Below are 22,251 nucleotides of genomic sequence, written 5' to 3' on the forward strand. Positions count from 1 at the left end.
CAAAAAAAAAAAATGCGAGGCCGAGTCAGCTTTATTTTTTATTGAGGCTCATTCAAAACGTAACGTATTACAAATGGCATTTAAATAAAAAAAAATTAGCATATTTTATTAAATGAATTAATGCTTGTCTTGATTTCTAGCTGCCGTTAGAGCTATAAAACAAAAACAAAGCGACAAACACGAGTCACAAAATGCTATGGGTAAAAAAACATCGTCAGACCCAGCCAGTCGGGTAAAAATAGCTAATAATATGTCTTGATTAATTGTGCAATCGATAAAAAAAAGCGTGAAAAAAAGAAATTCATCCAAAAGCGAAAGTGGCGAAAAAAGATGTGCGAAGAATTTCTAATTTGGGTCAATGTTGCGGGCCACGAAGACTGAAAAAAAAAGAAGAAAACTCAAAAGAAAAATGCTGAAAATGTCAATTGCTGAGGCGCAAGGCAGCTGCCGCCAGAACATGTACATAAAAAAGAAAATATTCAAATATATGCAAACATATTTCTATATTTTTATGCATATTATTTCTGCAAAATACTTGCGCAATTGCGTCAGACATTTTGTTTTAAAATACAGTAGATCGATTCCACGGAGAACACTCAACAAAATAAAGCTTAAAGATTGCTTTCCACTGATAGCAGCGAGTTCATTGAACTATCGATTCGCAATCTTTGACGCGAAAGCCAAGCCAATGGACTATGGGTGAAAAGCGCGTTTTATCGGCATAAAGTCGAAATATTGATAGAACGCTTTTGCGAGAATTTATTATTTATTATATACGTAAGTAGTCCAAATAGATGAGATCCAAAATTTTTTTGCTATTTTTTGCAACTCTGCTTTATTGTTGATAGCAGAAGAGAATCCAATTCTGACTAAATTCTCAATAATTTCAGTAATAAAAATATCTTTTTCAGTTGATGCAACTTTTATTGAGATGTTGAACACATTAAGCATATTAAAAAATAAAAAATTCCAAATTTAATTATGCCCAAAGAAGCACTCATTTAGCCCATAGTGCAGCGACCCAACTACCTTTTATAAATTAAAAAAAAAAACACTGTTTTGTATCATTTTTATGAACAGGATTTTTCCCATGTTCCGTTTTTTATTTCAATAGTATTAAAGTATCGTATTATATATGGTTTTTCATTTCCTTTTTTTTTGCATTTTTTTTTTAATTTTTCATATTATATATTTAATATTTATGCATTCATTTTTTTTTTGCTTTAATTTCTGATGAATTTTGACGCTTTTATGGAGAAAAAGAAATGATGGGGACAAAATGTTGGAAAATGTTGGGACTTTTGTTTAACTAACATAAAAAGCCATTTATTTATGTATGATTTAAGTAGTTTTTAAATGTTTCCTTTTTTTGTATATTTGATTTGATTTTACTTTCATTATTATTTGCATGCATGTTAATGTGTGTTAATGGCAAAACTGAATTGCCAAATTCTTGATTCCTCCGTTGTTGCTTCAGCAAAGATCCTGTAAAGCGCTGGCAATCAAAATCAAAGGCTGGCGGCAGCGGCGGACAGTGTTGCACAGCGTTCGAATTACGCGTCATTTGCCGTTTATCGCTTATCGATAAATGTGTATGGTATGGTACGTTTTAACGTTTTCTTTTTTTTTTGTTTTTTTTAATGAATATTGCAAAATTACAAACATGAAAAGCGCATACAGAGAGAGCAAATGGCGCAAGTGTCCAAATATATATGTATGTATGTATGTTTGTATGCATGTACGTTTATATGTATGTATATGTATATATGTATGGCTAGATGAGACGGTTTGGAAAACGGAATATGTGTGCGTGTTGTTGTTGTTGTTGGAATCTGCTTCTTCTTTTTCACTCCTTCACTAAAACTCCCCAATGATGAGCATAGACTTCAAATATGGCTAAAAGAATGTTTATTCTTTTTTGTTTTAGTTTTGTTTAGTTCTCACTTTTTTGTTTCGTCTTTAAATATTACACAAATATTCTCAAAGTTCTCTGGTATAAAAAATTGCCTAACCCACTGCGCGGCTGCTTATTTATTTTGTTTTCTTTTTGTATGTGTCTGTATTTTCCCTGCACCATAAAAATAGAGCTTCATGGTTCTCCAAATAGTTTACATATATAAATATATATATATATATATATATATATTTATAATTCATTTATATTGGTTGGTATTTATCTGTGTCTGTGTGTGTGTATGTATGTTCGCTGCTGCTTGACTGACTTGACTTATCGTTCTTTCTTTCTCTTTTCCTTATTCTGTTTCTCAATAACCTCCCCCCTCCTCTATCTCTATCTCTTTCTCACTCACTCTCAATTAGTCTGTGTATGTTTTTAGATCGGTGTATATATATTTGTGTACTAAACTGCTGTACAAAAAAGTATTCAAAAATTTGCCTGCGTTGCTTTGCGTTTGTTGCTTCTTCTTCTGTTTCTTCTTCTTTATCTACTTCTTTTTCTTCTTCTTATTCTTGTCTTGCTTACAAAATGCTTTCCAATACGTTTTTCTTTTAGCTTATGTTGACTGTAAGATTTTCTTTGTTTTTTTTTTGTTTTTTTTTTTTTATTATTATTTTTATCGTATGAACCAAAAAATGTTTAAATATAGTAATGCAGAATTTTATAATTTTGTTGTAGGCGTTTTTCGGTAATTAAGATGTTGATGCTGTGGATGGTTTATAAACATTCTTTGACATTGTTTTTTTTGCAAGTTTCAGATCTGTTTGACCACAATTACCTTAAAAATATATTTTTTTTCTTGGCATTTCTCATAAATTTAAATATTAATAATTACTTTTTTCTTCTTTTTTTTAGTTATTTAGTTCATTTACGGTTTCTTAGCGAATTTGATGTTTTTTTGTTGCTGCTGTTGTTGTTGTTGTTTGTGTAGGTTGGTGTTGATGGTGTTGAATTGTTGCTTTTATATATTTTTTTTTTCATTTATTTTCTAGTACCCGCAAGTAATCAGATAATCTCCAAGTTTCTCCACCACAGAAGCGGCCTGCTGGGGCTGCACAGGATCCTCATAGATGGAAACAATGACGGCTGCAAGAATGAAAGAAAAATAATATGGAAAATTAATAAATACATAGATATGATAGCTGGCAACTAGACCCACCCCAGCAATGCTATCGATAGCACAAGGCATTATTAACCCTGGCCAAATATGCCAATGAACATTCTATACTAAACATTCAATCTAATCATTAGTAGAAATCTCTTTAGCTATTTCAACATGGCTACATAATTATACTCACACACACGCACATACACATGCACTCTCATACAAACATCGTCAGCCGCTTATCCGGTTGACAATACAGCACACAGAAACGAATGAAATAGAGAAAGCACAAGACATCAGCAGCAATAGAGAAACAAGAACTAACTGTATTTAACACAACATCATCAGCAAGAAAATTATGAATAAAACGCTCAATAAAACAGCGTGGAGAGCAGAGAAAGAGAGATAGAGTAAGACTGTAGACCAGGTGAAAACCGGACAGACCGGCCACAACAATATTGAATGACAATTCTTCCAAGCTGCCAAACAGTCGGCAACAAACATTGAAATACTGATGAAATGTAAACGAATCGCGCCTCAAATCGAAGTCAAGTGGATGCTTGTGGCAGGCTGAATAGCCGAGTGGCTGACCGGCTGGGTCGCCGGCTTACTACATTAATCAATTGTGCAGCAAATTGTTGTTAACCCAATTGATTGACGCTCCAAGCAAATCAAATCAAAGCCAACCAAATTTCCAACTGGGGTCAATAAACCAAAAGTTAAGTGTCATGTCGCGACGAAGAAGAGAGCAAGCAAACGAGACAAAGACAAGCATACAAACACAGCCAGGCAAACTCACACACACATGCGCGCACTTGTAGCGCCCTCCTGCACAACATGCTAGCAACACCCACACCAGAGCGGGCAATAATGGCAATCGATAGCTGATGATTGCGATAAAAAGCTGTTAATGTGCCTTGTTTGCCTGATAGCGAACAGAATGCTAATATAAAATTTCATTTCATATTTAATTACACAAATTTTGCGCCGCATGCCTTGAAACATTTGAAGCGTACTACTTGTTGCTATATTAAACAAGCATATCAAGTTGTATTACAGTTTAAACGCTGTTATACGCGCATTTTAATTGCCAAAGCACACATACACATACATGTATACACGCATACATAGACAATGTTAATGCGATGGCCATTTGAGCAGCGTGTAATTTGCGGTAAATACATTGCTCGGTAATTTAATCGATAGTAAGCTTTGTGCGATCAGCTGTTCAAGTGCCAACAAAGACCAGCCTCGAAGAGCTCAAATTTAATGCCAAATAAAGACAAAGCAAGTGGCCAAAGAGACTAATCCAGGCGCCAACATGCAAACGCACACACATAACAGTCCGCTAGGTCAACGCAAGCGAGACAGTCAGAGAATGGGAGAGCGACCAGTTTTGCCATTTTATGCCTATTTTTTTTTTGCCTATTTCCATTTATATGCTACTCGCTTGCTTTGGCGCTTTTGCTGCTGCTTTTGCGGCTTATTCTGTGCAACATTTGCACTTGAAATGGATTATGGCAATAACCTTGAGATTTGCGGCGGCTGCTGCAGCGGGCAGCAGACTGCGACGCCGCGCAACAGTTGCCGCAAAAAAATAGATGTATATGTACGCATTCACAAACACACAAACACATAAATCAAACTAGACAAATATGGAAGACGACGCTGCTGCTGAACCGTCGGCAAAAAAGCTGCAAAAACAAATTTAGTTTCATGGCACTCACACACATGATCAGACACACATACATATATTATTAGACAGCTGCTTTCTACAGTTTTCACGACATCGAAAAAGCATTTTGGGCACAAGGTGTAAAGCAAAAAAAAATATGAGTGAAAAACGAAACGGTGCTCCATTTGATTTTACCAGCTATTCGAGAGCATTTGAGTGTATGTATGAATGTACGTGTGTGTGTGAATGTATATGCGCGTACGTGTGTGTGTGAGTTTATCTATGAATGTATTCGTGCATGTGTGTGTGTGTGTGTATAACAGGAGGTGCCACCAGTTGACCGGAAAAATGGAGCAACAAACTGCAGAGGCACGTAATGATTGCCTATAATTTACAGCTCGTTACGTTTATTGTTGTTGTTACGTGGCACACTATGAAGCACATTAACTGCACATTTTATACAGATGTAAATCATTGACTCTACTGCTCTGGATGTTATATGTTTTTCACTTATCAACATTCTTACAGCTACTGGCAAAGTCAAAACACTTATCTTGAGATTATATGCTTTGCACCTATACATTATTCAAACACACACGCAGCAAAAAACTAAAGGTATTGCAAAAAATGAGCAAAAAGCTAATGATAACAGTGGTAAACTGTCAACGATTATAGCCCATGCGTTCTGTTCATGTTATCGTTTCTGGCATATTCCCCAAAATAAAAAAGTCTAAAAAAAAAAGTACCACATATAGTCGACAGCTTATTACTTGTGTGCAAAAACAGTTGGCAACTCTGACTTTATTTTCCTCGCTTTTTACTCACCTTGTGTCGTCTTCATGCAGTGCACACCGCTTCTGCCCAGTTTTGCGCGCACCACGCGATCTGTGCCTGAGAGGTAAATGTACCGTTGGCCGGCTAATGTCACGCCGTTGCTGGTAAGCAGGTCTTGTTGATCAAAGCCGCTTATCAATTTGGCCAGCTCCTCCTTTGTGACCTGTATAGAGAGAAAAGCAAAATGAAATGGAAATTTTAGAATGAGCAAAAATATTATAAATATATAGTCAATTACATTTGGATACCCTGCAAGAGGCATGAGGCACGCACATGTACCATAAATTTTATAAATTTATGCATCCTGCGTTGCCGTGCGTGCAAATACAAGTTTAATATGTGTTCTTACAAAGAAACAGTATCAGAGAGTGAGTCGTGTGCCAGCTTAAAACACATTCATTTTGTAATCAGCAACAGCCCACTCAAACAGGCTAAAGCCCAATATGAGGGAGCGAGAGAGAGCAAAAAAAACCCACCACTGCCTACATACACCACCCATAAAATGAAGATGACGACGACGGCGACGTCCACCATCTCATTAACAAAATACGATACACGCCGCTGCTGCAGCAGCAGCAGCAACAACAAGATGAAAGGAACGGCTGACCATTTGCCTTGATTTTGTAGTTGTAATAAGCAAAAACTAGTTTGCCAACACTTGCAAAGGGCAGAGTTGCCATGCCCCACGCAAAATTTTATTAACATTATTTGCAGGACAAAAAGTTTGCAATATTCTCTCTTACTCTCCCACACTTCTTAATATTTTTATGCGTTACCAAGCGCCAGAAAAGTTCGCGAACAAATTAATAGATTTCAATAGATACGACATGATTAATAATTAGTCATTAGTTAACTCGTTGCGGCCCATGCGGCAAATATGTTAATGACACTCGAGGGGAGAATGCGCGACCGAAGAGAGAATATTGTCGAAAAAACCTTTCTAGAAGTTTCCAATGCGAGCGTAAAAGTCCGAGTGTATGTGTGTCTGAGTGAGTAAGATACAGAGAGAAAGAGAGAGATACAGAGAGAGAAAGAGACCGCTAACACCATAAAGCCGGTTTTGCAAACAAAGCGGTAGGTATGCCAAAAATGTTCAATAAATTAATCAAAATCACTCAATTAATTTAAGAAATGCACACAAATAATAGAAAAGGCAACGACCACAAATAAAAAAAATTACGCCGCGTGCTTTTTTGCTAATGTCTAGCAAAAAAAAAAACAACTTTTTCCAAACGCAGTTTTGTTTTTTAAAGTGCAATGAACAAATAATACATATATTTGTACTTGTAACAGCCGGTTTTTATGGCACAATCCATTTGTGCATATATGTATATAACGAAATTAAAAACCAAAGTATAATAAGTAAAAAGGCGTTATTGATAAGAGTCAAGAACTTTTGGCTCGAAAATCACTCACTACCACACACGCACACAAGCATATGTATATAATAATAAAAAACAGTCTGGCAATACCATACAGCAGCTGATACTAATTCAAATAACTAAAATTTTAACGATGAATCACGATCAAAATATTACAAATCAAACCATTTTAGGTACAAATGTAGGTAACTCAGCCAGACGAACATAGTAAGTAACTGAGAAAGCAATAAGCCACAAATTAAATAAAAATAAATAATAAAAAACGACCAACAAAGAAAAGAGTCAAATACATAACATCGAACGGAGGCCAACCACAAAATGAAAGTGAGATTCATGGATGTACGCGAAACCGTGTGGAGAATTGCAAGCACAACAAATGGCCAAAAAACGAAGGTTGTTTCTGCTGCTGCTTATGATGATGATGTTGGCAATTCAAATATTTATAAAAAGAAGTATCACTTTTACCCATTTCAAGGCTTAAGAAATTGTATTTACTTTTCTTTAACAATTGCTATTTTCCCTGTGCAGAAACACATAATTTGATCAGTGCACGGAACTAGTTAAAATAAAACTTAATTTCTTTGGCATATGTAAATTTGTGTGGACCCATAAATTATCGAAATCGATGAAAGAATTATCGATATTATTCGCGGAAAAAAATGTTTTACAAACAAAGCGTAGGGGAGTGTCCCAAGGCCCCACCCCTGGTAAAGAAAGAGAAGAATGAAAAAAGAAAAAAAAAAACAAGCATGAATGGGGCACGCAACAGACGTACAAACAAAGGATAAAGTATGAGGAGTCAGCAGGAAGTTGCACAAACTCACTCACACACATACAGTCGTACATATAAAGTAAATGCGAAAACGTGGCTCGCATATAAAAACGTAGACGCTGATGACGCGGCACTGCGGTCGCTGCGTTTTTTTTGAGATACATTTCTTCTTTCGTTTCTCTTCCAATCAACTCGAAACTTGCGCGTTTAGTTTCTTTTTTTTTCATTATTTTTAGTGATAAAAAATTGCTAACAGAGGAAACAAAGATAATAAACGCACACATATGCACATCAATCTATTGAGTGAAGTGCTTTGCCTGTGCATGTCTGTTGATAAGAGCAAATAAGGCCGGTTAGTTATTTTATGATATGCGGCGAACGGTGAGCCGCGTAAAAGGGCAATGTCTCTCTCTCTCTCTCTCTCTGTGTTTCTCCCCTCTCTATTTATACTCCATCTTCCGTTAACAAGAGCTCAGTGGAAAAAAGAGTGCGCGCAGGGGATAAACAGCGCAGCGCTATCACGTCAGTGTTGAAAAGTGCACAAGATACTCGGGCTGGGTGCCGGCCAACCCGCTATGAAAAATTACTCACGCACACACACATACACACGTATATATACACACATATATATATATATATATTTATATTCACAGACAAAGGCTGCGCTCAGTTAGTGCAAGCAAACACCTTTCATCAACTGCACTCCAAATGACGAATCATCTTTGGCTCAGCACTCAATTGAGTGACTAATCCACCTGAGCATATTTCTTTTTAGATGAGTCACAAACTAATCGAACTTTTTTTTGCTATAGATTATGCACAACAACCAACCAATTTGTCCAGCTGGGCCTAATTGTGCTATAAATAATGAAACTCTGCGACAGCATCTCGGCTAGTTCGTTATCAGTCAGTTTGACATCCACAGTACAACAGTTTTACAGGCACTCACGATTTTTTTTTAAGTTTTGCGTTTGTTAATGTGGGTGACCGAGACAGACGGTTGAGAGGCTGAGCAGTGGAGAGCTGCGCAATCGGCTGTATTGGCGATAGCTAAAGAGAGAGAGAGAGAGAGAGAAAGAGAGAGATTGCAAGAGAGAGCTCTTGCAGGGGGTGCACACCCATACAGGGTGGGAGTTGCTTTATCAAACGAAATAAAAGTACAAATGGCGGACGAACAGTAAAAAAGCATTAAAACCCCAGTAGAAAACTGAAACATACTAAACTTACTGAAGTTAATACCTCATCCAAACATTTAATAATGCTTGTAAAAAGACAAATATTCAACTTATTTTGATACTTTCAATTTACATACTATAAATTTAGTTTATCAATATACATAGAAAAAAAAGAACACATTTTTAAGTTTGTTAATTTCCAAAGCCGCATGCCAATGTCACCATTAAAACAAACATTACAAATGTTTGTTCGCTACTGAAATTCATGGCTCTGGACCAGTTGACGAAAAAGTCCTCCTGGGGTATATACTTTTCCCTAACACTATTGCGCTCTCTTTGTGTGAGTGGGTGCTGCTGTGCATGTGTACGTATATGTGTGAGGATACACTGTTGTTGGTCACACCCTTGAACTTGGTAAAAAAGTTTCAGTGTCGAAACGCCGACGACAAATTTCTGGGCAAGATTGGTGAACTGGATTAACGCTACTCACCTCAAAGCCGCTAGACTGCGCCCAAATGTTGCCATCGTGTCCGGCAATGCACGCCTTGTTAACGCACTGCGAGGCCAAAAGTTGGTTATCGACATAATCTTGCCAGCTCATGATTGTAGTTTGTTGTTGTATTTGTTGTGGTGGTGGTTAAAAACTATTAAATAGGTATTTATGTATTTGTTGTATTTTACACACGCGTTGCTTGTTTCAATTTCTTGTTGTTATTGCTGCTGTTGTTGTTACACACTTTTCACGCCACTAAAAAATTTAGTTAAGCGAGAGTGAGAAAATCGTGGATTTTCTACGTAATTTGTTTAAGGAAACTTATTTAAACTGCAATGAGAGAGGGTAGAAAATAGAATATAAGGTGAAATTAACGATAATTTGGCGATTTAAAACTTTATTCCTTTATATAAAAATCTGAAAATTTTCGCTTTTTTGTTTGTGCGTCGCAACAGTCGATTTTTACTATGAGACTCGAAAAGCAGTGCATACTTCTTTCTTTTTTGTTTTTAAATTTGCTGTTTCTTCAAAAAAACGCACACACACTAACACATCCAACGAGAGATAGCACACACAAGCACACTATGAGCAGAGAGTAAAACGTACATAGCAGCAGCAGCCCCCAACACGTCCGACTTGCACAGAATGACAAAAACGATTGAATGCAAAATGTTGTTTAGTGGCTCCAAGCATGGAAAATTGAGAAGAAAAAACCCACTCAGAGCGCGCGTGAGTCACAGCTGCCGCCGACGCTAGGCACTCACCCACCGATTCACTCGATGAGTGCAATGCCAAAAACTGTGCGCTGGAGTTTGTGTGCGAGTGAAATGGCATATATGGCCGTTATAAATCGCCGGTCGCGCAATGCAAATGAGTGAGTGAGAGCAGGCGATGACTCAACAGTCTCAAGTCTCCTTGCCTGTTTCTAAGAGAGCATGGATATATGTGTGTGTATGTGTGTTATGAATCGGCCTTTTCTGGCGCAGCTTGAGCGTTTTTCTGGCCGGTCGAAAAGTAGACAACGACGATGGTCAATCATAAATTAAAAATAGATTTTTTAAATTTAAAAATGTACATCTTTAAGTATATGTACAAACAAATCTTATATTTATCTATATCTTCGGCAAATTCTACTCAACAAAAAGCTCGCCGAAAAAACAAGATCACAAGGCCAGAAACCAATTTTTGACAAGACTTTACTTGCAATGACAGCAAGACACCGACCGGCTGCTTAACTTTTTCACTTCTTTTTGCACACTTATATACATACACCTATATATGTGTGTATATACATATGCGCACAGCCAACGCCGTCGGCGAATATACGCATATATGTAAGTATATGCGTGCGAGTGAGTCGGCCTTTCATTTGTAACTTGACATTTTATTGAAACTACGCCTCGCTGCTTACATTATTGTTGTAACTACGACTGCTGGCCACACAAACAATTATTAATATTTGCACACATTAAGTAATTTGCAATTAATACGCTTATTTTCTTAAAATTCAAAGCTAACTCACACTTTTCACACGCTGTGCGATGCGGCGATGAAATTAGACTGACTGTAGGTAACCAGAAACATCGATAGCATCATTAAATCGATATTTTCATAACGCAATTGGAATATACGATGTATTTATATTCGATCTATTGAGAATTTGAATAATAAGCAAGCGACTTGGCATAATTGTGTAACCTAGGCGTATTATATATTATTGGTATTTAAAGCCGTTTATAAGGGAAGACATACTACTATTAAAACAGTATTAGTTTATATTCCTTACTTTAATTTCAAGTAACTAGATCTTTATAAATACCAATATACAAACTGAAAAATACTGCTATTCGATAACAAACAACTTCACTCAATCAAAATTATCCCTTGAACATTTTTATTAAAAATGTTTTATTTTCATCCAGAAAATTACAAAAAATACATTTTCTTAAATCAATATAGATTGATTTTCATCGAATGGCAGCACTAATGCCATGATGTTCTTATTTCGATTGCAATTATTAAAAATTTTATGCTTTTTATAATTTAGAAAAATTCAATAAAGTTTGCATTAAATATTTATCAAAATAAACACATAACTTTTAACATTATCATACTCTGCGTATCCAGAAAATCGTGTGGAATAATTCGATAGTTGAAGTTTAATATATCGATAGCTGGGATGTTTTCCTTACATCACTAAAAGTTTTGCAAGATGGAGCCTCTTTTGCTTGGTTTTAACAATCAGCAGCACGTGTATAAAAAGTGCCAAAAAATAATCAGAAAATGTTAGTATTATTCAACGATTTAATTCATAATAAGTGAAATACAATTTAACAAAGCAGTTTGCAAAATTTTGCTGACAAAATTAATCCAGTTTAAGTGAGCAATACTACTAAAAACTGCATTTGAAAATTTAACCCAAAATGTGAAACACAAATCGAAAAGAATTTTTACACGACGACGGCGGACGTTGCGGCACGAGTGACTGGCACTGCCGAAGAGAAAGAGAGAGAGAGAGAGAGCACGAGAACGAGAGAATTCAGTGGTTGTTGATGGTGTGTGTGCGTGTGTAATGTTGGATAAAATATATATACTTATATATATTTTTTCTTTTGGAATGACATAGGCTTAATAAATAACAAAGAAAATAAGGCACCCGATGAATTCCATTCGAGGTTAAATGAGTTTATTGCTTTGCAAAAAAAAGTTCGTCTGGTTCGAAGCAACAATGAAATCTTGCAATAAAATACATTTCGCTCTCTCTCTCTCTCTCTCTCACACACATACATACATTGACTCATAGTCACTGACTGGACATTAAAATGGACAACGACTACCTATAGCTATTCAATGCCAACGCTGCTATCATTAAATACTTATTCATATTTATATACATGCGTGTATTTGTGAAATATGTATTTTCAGAATGCAGGGAATTCACAGAATCTTGGTGGTTGTGCCGCTTTTCTCACCCTCTTTGGATGTCATTCGCTCTTGCAAGTGGTTGAAACGCACGCCTTAAATTTGCCTGTTGGCTCACTATTTTCTTGCCTGCTTCGAAGTTTAGTACCTTCTTTTTTTTGCCTACTTTATGCTACTATTTCCCAAGTACTACGCACATGCAACACTGCAGTTAAGAGTTGATAGTTTCCTACTGCTCCGACACATGCACACATGAACAGAAGCAACCACTGACATTGATACATCTAGTGTACTCTTTCGCACACACACACATTAGTTGGACGCGACAGTGACGACGAGACGCTGCTTAAAAGGCCGCCTAGCGGTCGTTAAAACTCACACTGGCATTCGCTCGCAATCGTGAAAATACCGCAGAACAGCACGCACAACAAAACACGTTTGTGTGCACTCTGTAGAAAGAAAAAAATTTTCGTTACAAATTTTTTGACATACAACTAATACAGAAATTGTTTAACTGAACGGTGCTTAAGCCGTCGAAATTCAGTATACAAATTTAACTAGTCAATTTTTTATTGTTGATAATGTAAGTGTTGTTCGTGCCACCGCCGTTGCTGCTGGGCTTGCCTACTGCCTGCTGCTAAACGCTGCTGTCACCACCAACCCGTCTTTGTCGTCGTTTTTGCTACCTTGGTTGCCAAGCGCAGATTCGCCATAACCAAAAAAAAAAAAAAAAAAAAACGAAAGAAAATTTTCAATTTACTGCATTACTGACATCGTTTTGTGTTTTTTCTCTCTTCGTTTATGTTCTCATAGGGATGATCGAATTGAAATACCTCAAGATGGTCCCGCTGGCATGGACCCTGAGGGCGTCATCGAGTCGACCTGGCATGAAGTCTACGATAATTTCGATGACATGAACTTGCGCGAGGAGCTGCTGCGCGGCATCTATGGCTATGGTTTCGAGAAGCCATCGGCCATTCAACAGCGCGCTATCATTCCTTGCGTGAAGGGTCGCGATGTCATTGCCCAGGCCCAGTCCGGTGAGTAATTTATAAATCAAGCAAACAAACAAAGCAAAAAAAAAAAAAAAAAACAAATTTTGCTTTAATGTGAAAGTGTAGAAACTTTTTTTTTGTTATGAGGGCGCATCGCCAGCAGCGTATGATGACGATAACGGTGACTCAGCTGTCTACTGCAGCTTGTGCTCTCTCAATCTCCTTCATTGAAGCAAACACACACATACACACACTTGAAGTTTTCTACTCTCTGCTGAGCGCTTGCGCGCCACTTTTGTGATCGTCTTTGCCGCGTTTTTGTGTGCTCTTTGCAAGCGCGTAACTAGAACAGCGTTGCCCATACTCAGCAAAAATATGTATATGCATATGTATTTGTATATATATCTATCTAAGCGTATGTTAGCCAAAAACGCAATTAATTTCAAGTATTGATCAAGCCAGAGTTCTGCAGAGAAAGCTGTTTTAACGGATTAATCTACTTAGTTGGCAATTTTATGAAGTTCTTATTTTTGTTTTTAATGGTAATTAAAAAAAAACAAAAACAAAACAAAGTTAAAAATCAATTTTGAGTTAAAAAATTGCAGCGATAAATATTTTATGTATGATTTATAAAATACCATGGGTTACTAACCTGTTACTAAAGAATGTTCTGTTTAGCTACAGATTATATAACAGACAACTATATATTATAGATTCGTATCATTATCAGTTTCTAATTATATGTGTGGTTTTTTGGCTATTGTTTGTAGGTACTGGCAAGACTGCCACCTTCTCGATTGCCATTCTTCAGCAAATCGACACGTCCGTTCGCGAATGTCAGGCTTTGATCCTGGCACCTACTCGCGAGTTGGCCACCCAAATTCAGCGTGTGGTTATGGCACTTGGAGAGTACATGAAGGTGCATTCGCATGCCTGCATTGGCGGCACTAATGTGCGCGAGGATGCTCGCATTTTGGAATCTGGCTGCCATGTGGTGGTTGGCACACCAGGTCGTGTCTATGACATGATCAATCGCAAGGTGCTCCGCACGCAGTTCATCAAGTTGTTCGTACTGGATGAGGCCGATGAGATGTTGTCGCGTGGCTTCAAAGATCAAATCCAGGATGTGTTCAAGATGCTGCCACCAGATGTGCAAGTGATCTTGCTCTCAGCCACCATGCCACCCGATGTACTTGAAGTGAGCCGTTGCTTTATGCGTGATCCAGTTAGCATTCTTGTTAAGAAGGAAGAGCTGACACTTGAAGGTATCAAGCAGTTCTACGTGAACGTTAAGCAGGAGAACTGGAAGTTGGGCACATTGTGCGATCTGTACGATACGTTGTCCATTACCCAGTCGGTTATCTTCTGTAATACCCGTCGCAAGGTAAGCTAATACTCTCAAATATATGAAGCCTATCATTTTCCTTCCCTATTCCCTATTTCTCGTTTACTGCTTCAGTCTAATCTTAATCAAATGGTATTGCGACTTGATATATAATTCATTCATTGTCTATCCTACACAGGTCGATCAGCTCACCCAGGAGATGTCTAGCCACAACTTTACCGTGTCGGCCATGCATGGTGACATGGAGCAACGCGATCGTGAGGTTATCATGAAGCAATTCCGTTCGGGCTCTTCCCGAGTTCTGATTACAACTGATTTATTGGCGCGTGGTATTGATGTGCAGCAGGTATCGTTGGTCATCAACTATGATCTGCCCTCGAATCGCGAGAACTATATTCATAGGTAAATTAAATACATATTCTAAACTCCACTTGTCAGATATCTAAATCTTTAAATTCATATTCAATTTTAGAATCGGTCGCGGTGGTCGTTTCGGTCGTAAAGGTGTTGCGATCAACTTCATTACTGATGATGATCGAAGAATCCTGAAGGATATTGAACAATTCTATCACACTACTATTGAGGAAATGCCTGCTAATATTGCCGATTTGATTTAAATATTTTGTTGAGCAAAAAAAATTAATACAAAATAAACAAGAAAAAGTGAGTGAGCTCTTCTACAGCAAGGAGTTGCGAGAAAAGTGCGCAAAATATATTTAAAAAAAAAAAATAAGAACTTGAGAACTAAAAATTAAATATTTATTTAAACAACAATACAAACAGCAGGAGCAACAACAACAACAGCTGCATCAGCAAGGCGACAACAAAAGAAACTACAACATCCAAGAACCTAATTATCAGTAACAAGAACAACATCCGCTGGCTGGCGCTTTGCTCTAATCCTCTATCTATTCCTAAAACAACCAACCAACAGAAGTAGAACAGCTGTAACATCTGATATTTAAACACTGCGTCGTCAACAAGCAACAAACAAGTCTAAACTATATAAACGCTAAAACTGGGATAAAAACAACCACAACAACACGAGGACAACACCTTTCGATTTTTTGTGTGTGCAGCGAACTGCAGCAGCAGCAGCATCAACAACCACAACATTGTTTTAGCCTTTTCTAGAACTATTGATAAAATATATTAAAAAAACAATACAAAAAATATATGTACACAATTTTATGTTTAAATAGAACACATACACATAGATACAGGCTAAAAATAATAACAGCAGCTGATCAATCGGCCAAGTGACATCACAGTCATCCACCCACTTACAGACAGAAACACACGACCCACGCCACACAGCTAAAAACAAAAACATGCGACAACTGCAAGCGAAAGTGAGTGCAAATTGCTGTGCCGCATATCAACAGCACATTAGCAAAAGCTTGGTGCCTAAAACACAACGCATCAGTTTCATGAGCATAATTTTAAAATTATTTGAAATACGAAATTTACATAATGTACTACTACAGAACACAATTATAAATTATTGTATAAACTGGCTAACAAAAGGCAGCAGCTGTGTATTCATTTTGCTTTCGACAGGTAAAAAGATGAGCTGCGACAGCTGCAACTTTGCACCTGCATTTTCAAAAACCGAATTTGGAGTAGCGACATGATATAGGTTGGCAGCACCTCCATCAAACACATTCAGCTGCTTATTTATCGATATTTAAGAAAAGCATCCATGTGATATTTGACATTTACCAACACTAATTTTATGCGGGTGCCTGTTCTGTATTGTTGCTAGTGCCGCTTCATTTACAGTTTTCACTTTGTCAACGTCGCGTTGCTGCCGCTGCTATAGAATCAAAAGTATTATAAACCGGTCGATAATGACAAACAGCTGGCTGTAGCCGACATATTACTACACTACAACAACAAACGACTCCGAGCAACAGCAACAATTAATAAATAAAAGTCGAAATGGGACAAAAAGTATCGCGCAACGATTTCGAATGGGTTTATACGGAAGAACCGCATGCCTCGCGTCGCAAAATCATACTCGAGAAATATCCGCAGATCAAGAAACTTTTTGGTCATGATCCCAATTTCAAATGGATCGCCGGCGCCATGGTGCTGACCCAAATACTGGCTCTGTTCATTGTCAAGGACTTGTCTTGGCCGTGGCTATTGGTTTTGGCCTATTGCTTTGGCGGCATTCTGAATCATTCGCTCATGTTGGCCGTGCATGAAATATCCCATAATTTAGCCTTCGGTCACAGCCGTCCCATGCACAACCGCATTTTGGGCTTCATTTGCAATTTGCCTATCGGACTGCCCATGAGCATTTCGTTTAAAAAATATCATTTGGAGCATCATCGGTAAGCTAAACGACTGTTGATTTGATGACGTTATTTGTATATACGTATGCATACACATGCGCTATGTGCCGGTTGTATATTATATATGTATATATATAGTCAATTTAAATCTGTTGTATGTATTTGTTTTTCGGGGCGTAGCCTATAGAAAGATTCCCCTCACACTGTTGGTGTACACGTTGATTGCTTGGAAAACCGGCAGAGTCGTTTTGCAACACTAAAAAACTGCGCTCAGCGAAAATTTCCCTTAAAATATACATATGTGCCCTTTTTTTCTCTTTCTCTCTTGCACTTTTTTTCTTAAATACTAATCAACGTCTAAGTAAAGATTTAGAGAAAAATAGGTTTGTTTTTGTTTTTTGCTTTAGTAAGACTATTATCAAAGTATTTCAAACATACTTCCTTTTAAAATGTCGACATTTGTGAGTCAACAGTAAATAATATCTAATAAAGGAGGATTTGCGTATATGCCGATATGCACGTTAATGATTGCGATAAGATTTGAAAGTTTATAAGATTTAAGCAATTTATGCATATCAGAAACAACGTAATTGAAGAACTGTTCCAATTGGTCACGTAGCCGGTCGCAATTTATTATTTATTTATTTATTTGATTATTTGTTTGTAAATCATATGGGAAGTTTATTTTGTGCTACGAACCCTCATCTGAGTCATGCGCTCGAGTTGTTTAGTTTATGTGCATTTAATGCCGGCAGTTTGCCGGGACGGCAGAATGCCAATTTAATGACAGAGCAGTAATCGATTATTTACTGAGCACTTTAATATCAAAATTCTTAATTTTTTATATAATCGAACCACGCGTTGCTTCTATTATCCAATACACTTCGAAGTCCTTATCTTCTTAGAGTGCAAATAAACTAAAATCTCAAGTTCTTCAATAAAACTTGACCGTTATGATAACAGTTAAAGAATGCACTACTTTATATGAGTATGTTAGCTCTTATATTTTACTGTGCTTACATTTGCTATTTATCTGTTAGTAACTTTTTATGTAAATAACATAGGTGAAATGAAATCTTTAACAGATATTTGAATTGTGCTTTTTAGTTGCAAGTAAATAAAAAATAAAAATTGTTGTGGTTCTGTGAATGATCGAACGTTTGTTTAAATATAATATTTGATTGTTATTATCAGCGTTAAACTGGTTTTGACCACTGCATTCTGCAGCTCATATTTCACAAACGCCGCATTTTTATTTGTTTTTTTTTGATAACCCACAATTGAGTCACATGGCGAGTCATGGCGAATAGCTCATTCGGCTCACGTATGTCTGGCAGCCAGGTGTTAACAATTAGTGGGTCGCGTTTATCTAATCTGTTAGTTACTTGAATGCCTTGTTTATGGGCCCTACATCCCACTGATAAGGCAAGCAACAAACTTTAAATAGAAATGTAGTTTTAAAGCAAAAACTTTTCCATACAAAGATTTTCCTGGGAACTCATTCTATATACGATTCTTATAATGCAGATATAACATTTCTTGGTATAAATAAGTCGATTGTTGTGTCTTGAATACTCATTGAACAAAACTTGAGTCTAGACAAAAATTTTCGGAATTTTAAAGTCATTAATTGATAAAACAAATTACAAACATAATAAAAAGATAACGCCTATATATTTGTTGCCAGGCGTGTGGTTTCCCCACATCAATCATAATTAATTCGTCAATTTTCGGTTGTTTTACGTAAAATTAAGTGATTACAAACAACTCTCTGATTCATATAATAAACGTTAGATTAATTCTGGATAGTTTGTCGCTAAGTTAAGTATTCTAAGAGAAAAATTAAAAAAATCTAATGAAAATAAAATTTTGAGGCAATTTATGAGGAATCTTGAGAATTTTAAAAAGGAAGAGTGCAAGGCGAGGTACTTTAGATATAGCTAAACGCTCCTTTGCTTCAATATTAAAGTATTTTATCACCAAAAGTAAATATTTAGAGAGGAAGAAACTTTATAGCTTTTCAGTAAAAAAATGATTCTCAAAAACTTCTTGAGATTAAATCGATTCAAATAAGAATTCCATTAAAAACTTAGACTAGGCGCTTTCAAGTGATTAAGGAATATATTTGTATATATATATTATAAATATAATAGCATATATATAAAATCATAACCCTGAAGAAACCATTTTCATATATAAAGATTCAACCTCTTCATAAATCATCCAGTTTAACACAAAAAACATCTAGCTTAAGTCATTTTATTATTATTATTTTGACACTTAACTAATATTCTATCTATACTCTGCACCATTTACAGTTATCAAGGCGATGAGGTGATCGACACGGATATACCGACACTGCTGGAGGCGCGACTATTCGATACGACATTTGGAAAATTTCTGTGGGTTTGCCTGCAGCCGTTCTTCTACATATTCCGTCCGTTGGTGGTTAATCCGAAGCCACCGACACGCCTGGAGATCATCAATACGATCATACAGTTGACATTCAATGCGGCTGTGGTTTACTTCATTGGTTGGAAGTCGATGGCGTATCTACTGATTGGCTCGATATTGGCGATGGGCTTGCATCCAGTGGCCGGGCACTTCATATCGGAACACTATATGTTCGCCAAGGGCTTCGAGACGTACTCATATTACGGTCCACTCAATTGGATTACCTTTAATGTGGGCTATCACAATGAGCATCACGATTTTCCGGCGGTGCCCGGCTCCCGGCTGCCAGAGGTGAAGCGCATCGCCAAAGAATTCTACGAGACGATGCCGCAGCACACCAGCTGGACGCGCGTGCTCTACGATTTTGTGATGGATCCGGCTGTGGGTCCATATGCGCGCGTCAAGCGACGACAGCGTGGATTGGCATCCTAAGATGCGGCGCCCACCCAATTCGTATGCGAATGTTGCAATGATTTTACTAGCGGTTTCCTGGCATCATGTAATCTCAGTGTTTAGCTTTAGAACTAAGTAGATATTTTTATTTGATTTCTTCTCTTGGTCATTCTGTCAACTGGCAACAGGTGCAAACTAAACGCAAATTCGCCTGCCAAATCCTAATTTTTATAACTGATTAAAAGATTTGTGGCTAAAAAAGTGTGAAGCTTTAGTCGACAAGGTGAATTGATTGTTAAACTATTATTGTTACCTCAGCACACAACTAAAATAAAGGCATGTTATCAATTATGATTATTGTAAATCTTCTGCTACAGATATGATTATATGAATATGTGTATTACAAAGCAGAGGAATATATTATAGTGCTTTAGTATTTTCTAACTATGTATGTTTAAAACTAATGCCTAATGCTGCAGCACACATACACACACACACACACGATGTACCAACTATTTTTGATAGCCTCTTGAAACTAATATCTAAAAAACAACAAACAAAAACCAAAAAACCAAAAACTAATGTAAACTCAACTGCACGCGGCATTAGAAACTATATATACAGATGTGTATATATGTATATATATAACGATTGTGTACTATACTTGTATGTGTAATAAAGCAAGATATCAAGTAATAATGAAAAATGTTGTTTTGCTTAACTCAATTTTCCGCTGGTAATTATATGAACACATATATATGTATATATATCTGATCACATACTCGTGTCATGTGAAACATGCAACGCGTAATGCCATTTCCTGATTGACTTCCAATTTGAAGACTGATTATCGTACGCGACAAAATAGTGACAAACAATGATAAGCGCGTGAAACGACCTTGACTTCTTTAGCGATTATGTAAGGCGGCAAAAATGGTTTTATTTGCCAATTTTTAATCGGTTTTTAAACTTGACGAGAAATGGTAAAAAAATAAAATTTACCAAATGTGATTTGAATGGATCTGGAAACAAATTGATAATTCATTTAAACTGTAAAAACTGTAAAAAAGAATTTGACTATAATTCGCTGTATTTTTTTTATTTTTTATATTAATAAGCAAGATCTGCTTAGATTCAAATTTATTTAATTTATTTTAATATTTTAATTTTGGTATTTGAAATTCGTCTTTTGTTAAATATATTTTGACTCATACACATAAATAATAATCTCGCACAAAGGCATTCTTTCTAATCTATATAATATATATATAGAATATAATCTCTAATTTATTATCTTACAATGCAGAATTACTATAAAACTATATATATCTATGAGGAATCAGATTAACTTAATTAAAGTTTTTGAAGATTTAAATAATAGATTTCAATGAAAATATTCAAAATGCAGAGTTTAAATAACAAACTTTTCTTTACCAAAGAAAAAACCTAGAAAACTATTTACAATTCTCCAATCAGGAATATATCGAAGAGAAGTAAGTTCAAGAAATATTGAATGAATCAAATATTACGTCTAATAAATGATTCAAGTCAACTATGAGTCAAAGAAACTTTGAAGACTTTGAAGATTGTGTATTCAAATAAAATCGGACATTAGTTCTTATATAAAAATTCCTTTAAGTTAAGCTGTTAAAAAAATCCCAGTATTTTGTTATTAGCCAACACTGAAAGGATAAGTTCATGTCACATGCTTACAATGCGCACAAAGTAGTTTGTAACTTTAACTACGACTGGCTCTACTTAGACAAGTAATCTCCATGGAAATCGGTGCACAACAGTTGAACATGGCCATGAAAAGAACAGGTGTTAACTTTTTATTCATACCAAAAAAATTTTTGGCACACTATCGAAACATTTGCCATGTACATAGCGACAAAAAAGAAAAGAAGACAAATATGTGTGCAATTTTAGCAAATATTTTTAGAGTGTTTACAAACAATAAGCAGTGATAACTGTTTTCCATATAACAGCGTTATCTCAGTGCCCAGGTGCTTCCCATTAGTCTAGTCCTGAGGCCCAACAAACATAAGCCGGTAAACGATGATTAACGGGTTATTTGTCATTGGCGTGGCGCACGTGTTGGGTGAAGCGTAGGTCATTCAACGTTGTCGCGAGAAGTCAATCAAGGTGAATGCAGGTGGTAACTTGGATAATTGATTAATCAAAATAAAATGGGTTAAAAATATGATTAATACTTCGATTAAAAGACGCCCTCAATTTTTTTAAATACTATTTATATATAATTTATTTATATGTATAATAGAATTACATATTGTGGATTCTTGTGGAAACGGGGCGGGGGTTCTAAGGTTTGATTTGTTGTTTGTGGTTTGTTTGGGTTCGTTGAAAGAAATCGTACAGTGTTAGCTTAATTAAATAAAATGTTTTGCGCCTTAATATTTTAGGGTATTTTTCTTCTTTCGTTTCGCTT

General features: G+C 36.3%; 3 protein-coding genes across 6 annotated transcripts; 2 read left to right on the forward strand and 1 right to left on the reverse strand.

Moving 5' to 3' along the window:
• Positions 1-2,349: 2,349 nt before the first annotated feature.
• LOC111602346 (profilin) lies at positions 2,350-11,001 on the reverse strand. 2 transcript variants are annotated; one of them, XM_023319357.2, is made up of 4 exons: positions 10,916-11,001; positions 9,391-9,723; positions 5,563-5,734; positions 2,350-3,043 (listed from the first exon to the last, which is right to left on the reverse strand). In XM_023319357.2, exons 2-4 carry the CDS (start codon positions 9,499-9,501, stop codon positions 2,946-2,948), a joined length of 381 nt encoding a protein of 126 aa, XP_023175125.1. In that variant the 5' UTR covers positions 9,502-9,723; positions 10,916-11,001; the 3' UTR covers positions 2,350-2,945. The 2 variants fall into 2 exon arrangements, with proteins under 2 accessions (XP_023175125.1, XP_023175126.1); XM_023319358.2 differs by lacking the exon at positions 10,916-11,001 and adding an exon at positions 10,000-10,080.
• Positions 11,002-11,589: 588 nt separating this feature from the next.
• On the forward strand, positions 11,590-15,830 carry LOC111602343 (eukaryotic initiation factor 4A). Of its 3 annotated transcripts, XM_023319355.2 has the most exons (6): positions 11,590-11,678; positions 13,129-13,355; positions 14,081-14,694; positions 14,834-15,057; positions 15,128-15,318; positions 15,439-15,830. In XM_023319355.2, coding segments are annotated over exons 1-5 (1,212 nt in total). In that variant the 5' UTR covers positions 11,590-11,676; the 3' UTR covers positions 15,273-15,318; positions 15,439-15,830. The 3 variants fall into 3 exon arrangements, with proteins under 3 accessions (XP_023175123.1, XP_023175121.1, XP_023175122.1); XM_023319353.2 differs by having other exon boundaries at positions 15,128-15,830; XM_023319354.2 differs by lacking the exon at positions 11,590-11,678 and adding an exon at positions 12,808-12,898 and having other exon boundaries at positions 15,128-15,830.
• Positions 15,831-16,380: 550 nt separating this feature from the next.
• Positions 16,381-20,435, forward strand: LOC111602344 (sphingolipid delta(4)-desaturase DES1). Its single transcript, XM_023319356.2, has 2 exons — positions 16,381-16,994; positions 19,274-20,435. The coding sequence occupies exons 1-2, from the start codon at positions 16,597-16,599 to the stop codon at positions 19,839-19,841; spliced, it is 966 nt and encodes a 321-aa protein (XP_023175124.1). The 5' UTR covers positions 16,381-16,596; the 3' UTR covers positions 19,842-20,435.
• The last annotated feature ends 1,816 nt before the right edge of the window (positions 20,436-22,251 follow it).

Source organism: Drosophila hydei, unplaced genomic scaffold (assembly GCF_003285905.1).
Source record: "Drosophila hydei strain 15085-1641.00,03,60 unplaced genomic scaffold, DhydRS2 tig00000149-arrow-pilon, whole genome shotgun sequence".
Taxonomy (NCBI): Eukaryota; Metazoa; Arthropoda; class Insecta; order Diptera; family Drosophilidae; genus Drosophila; species Drosophila hydei.

Bases quoted from the DNA above. Each gene is read 5' to 3' on its own strand.
- LOC111602346 (XM_023319357.2), bottom strand. From the start codon at position 9,501: ATGAGCTGGCAAGATTATGTCGATAACCAACTTTTGGCCTCGCAGTGC. The intron at 5,735-9,390 runs GTGAGTAGCGTT...CTCTCTATACAG, and splicing joins CGCAGTCTAGCGGCTTTGAG to GTCACAAAGGAGGAGCTGGC. The intron at 3,044-5,562 runs GTGAGTAAAAAG...TCATTCTTGCAG, and splicing joins CTGCATGAAGACGACACAAG to CCGTCATTGTTTCCATCTAT.
- LOC111602343 (XM_023319353.2), top strand. The intron at 13,356-14,080 runs GTGAGTAATTTA...TATTGTTTGTAG, and splicing joins CATTGCCCAGGCCCAGTCCG to GTACTGGCAAGACTGCCACC. The intron at 14,695-14,833 runs GTAAGCTAATAC...TATCCTACACAG, and splicing joins TCTGTAATACCCGTCGCAAG to GTCGATCAGCTCACCCAGGA.
- LOC111602344 (XM_023319356.2), top strand. From the start codon at position 16,597: ATGGGACAAAAAGTATCGCGCAACGATTTCGAATGGGTTTATACGGAA. The intron at 16,995-19,273 runs GTAAGCTAAACG...CACCATTTACAG, and splicing joins TATCATTTGGAGCATCATCG to TTATCAAGGCGATGAGGTGA.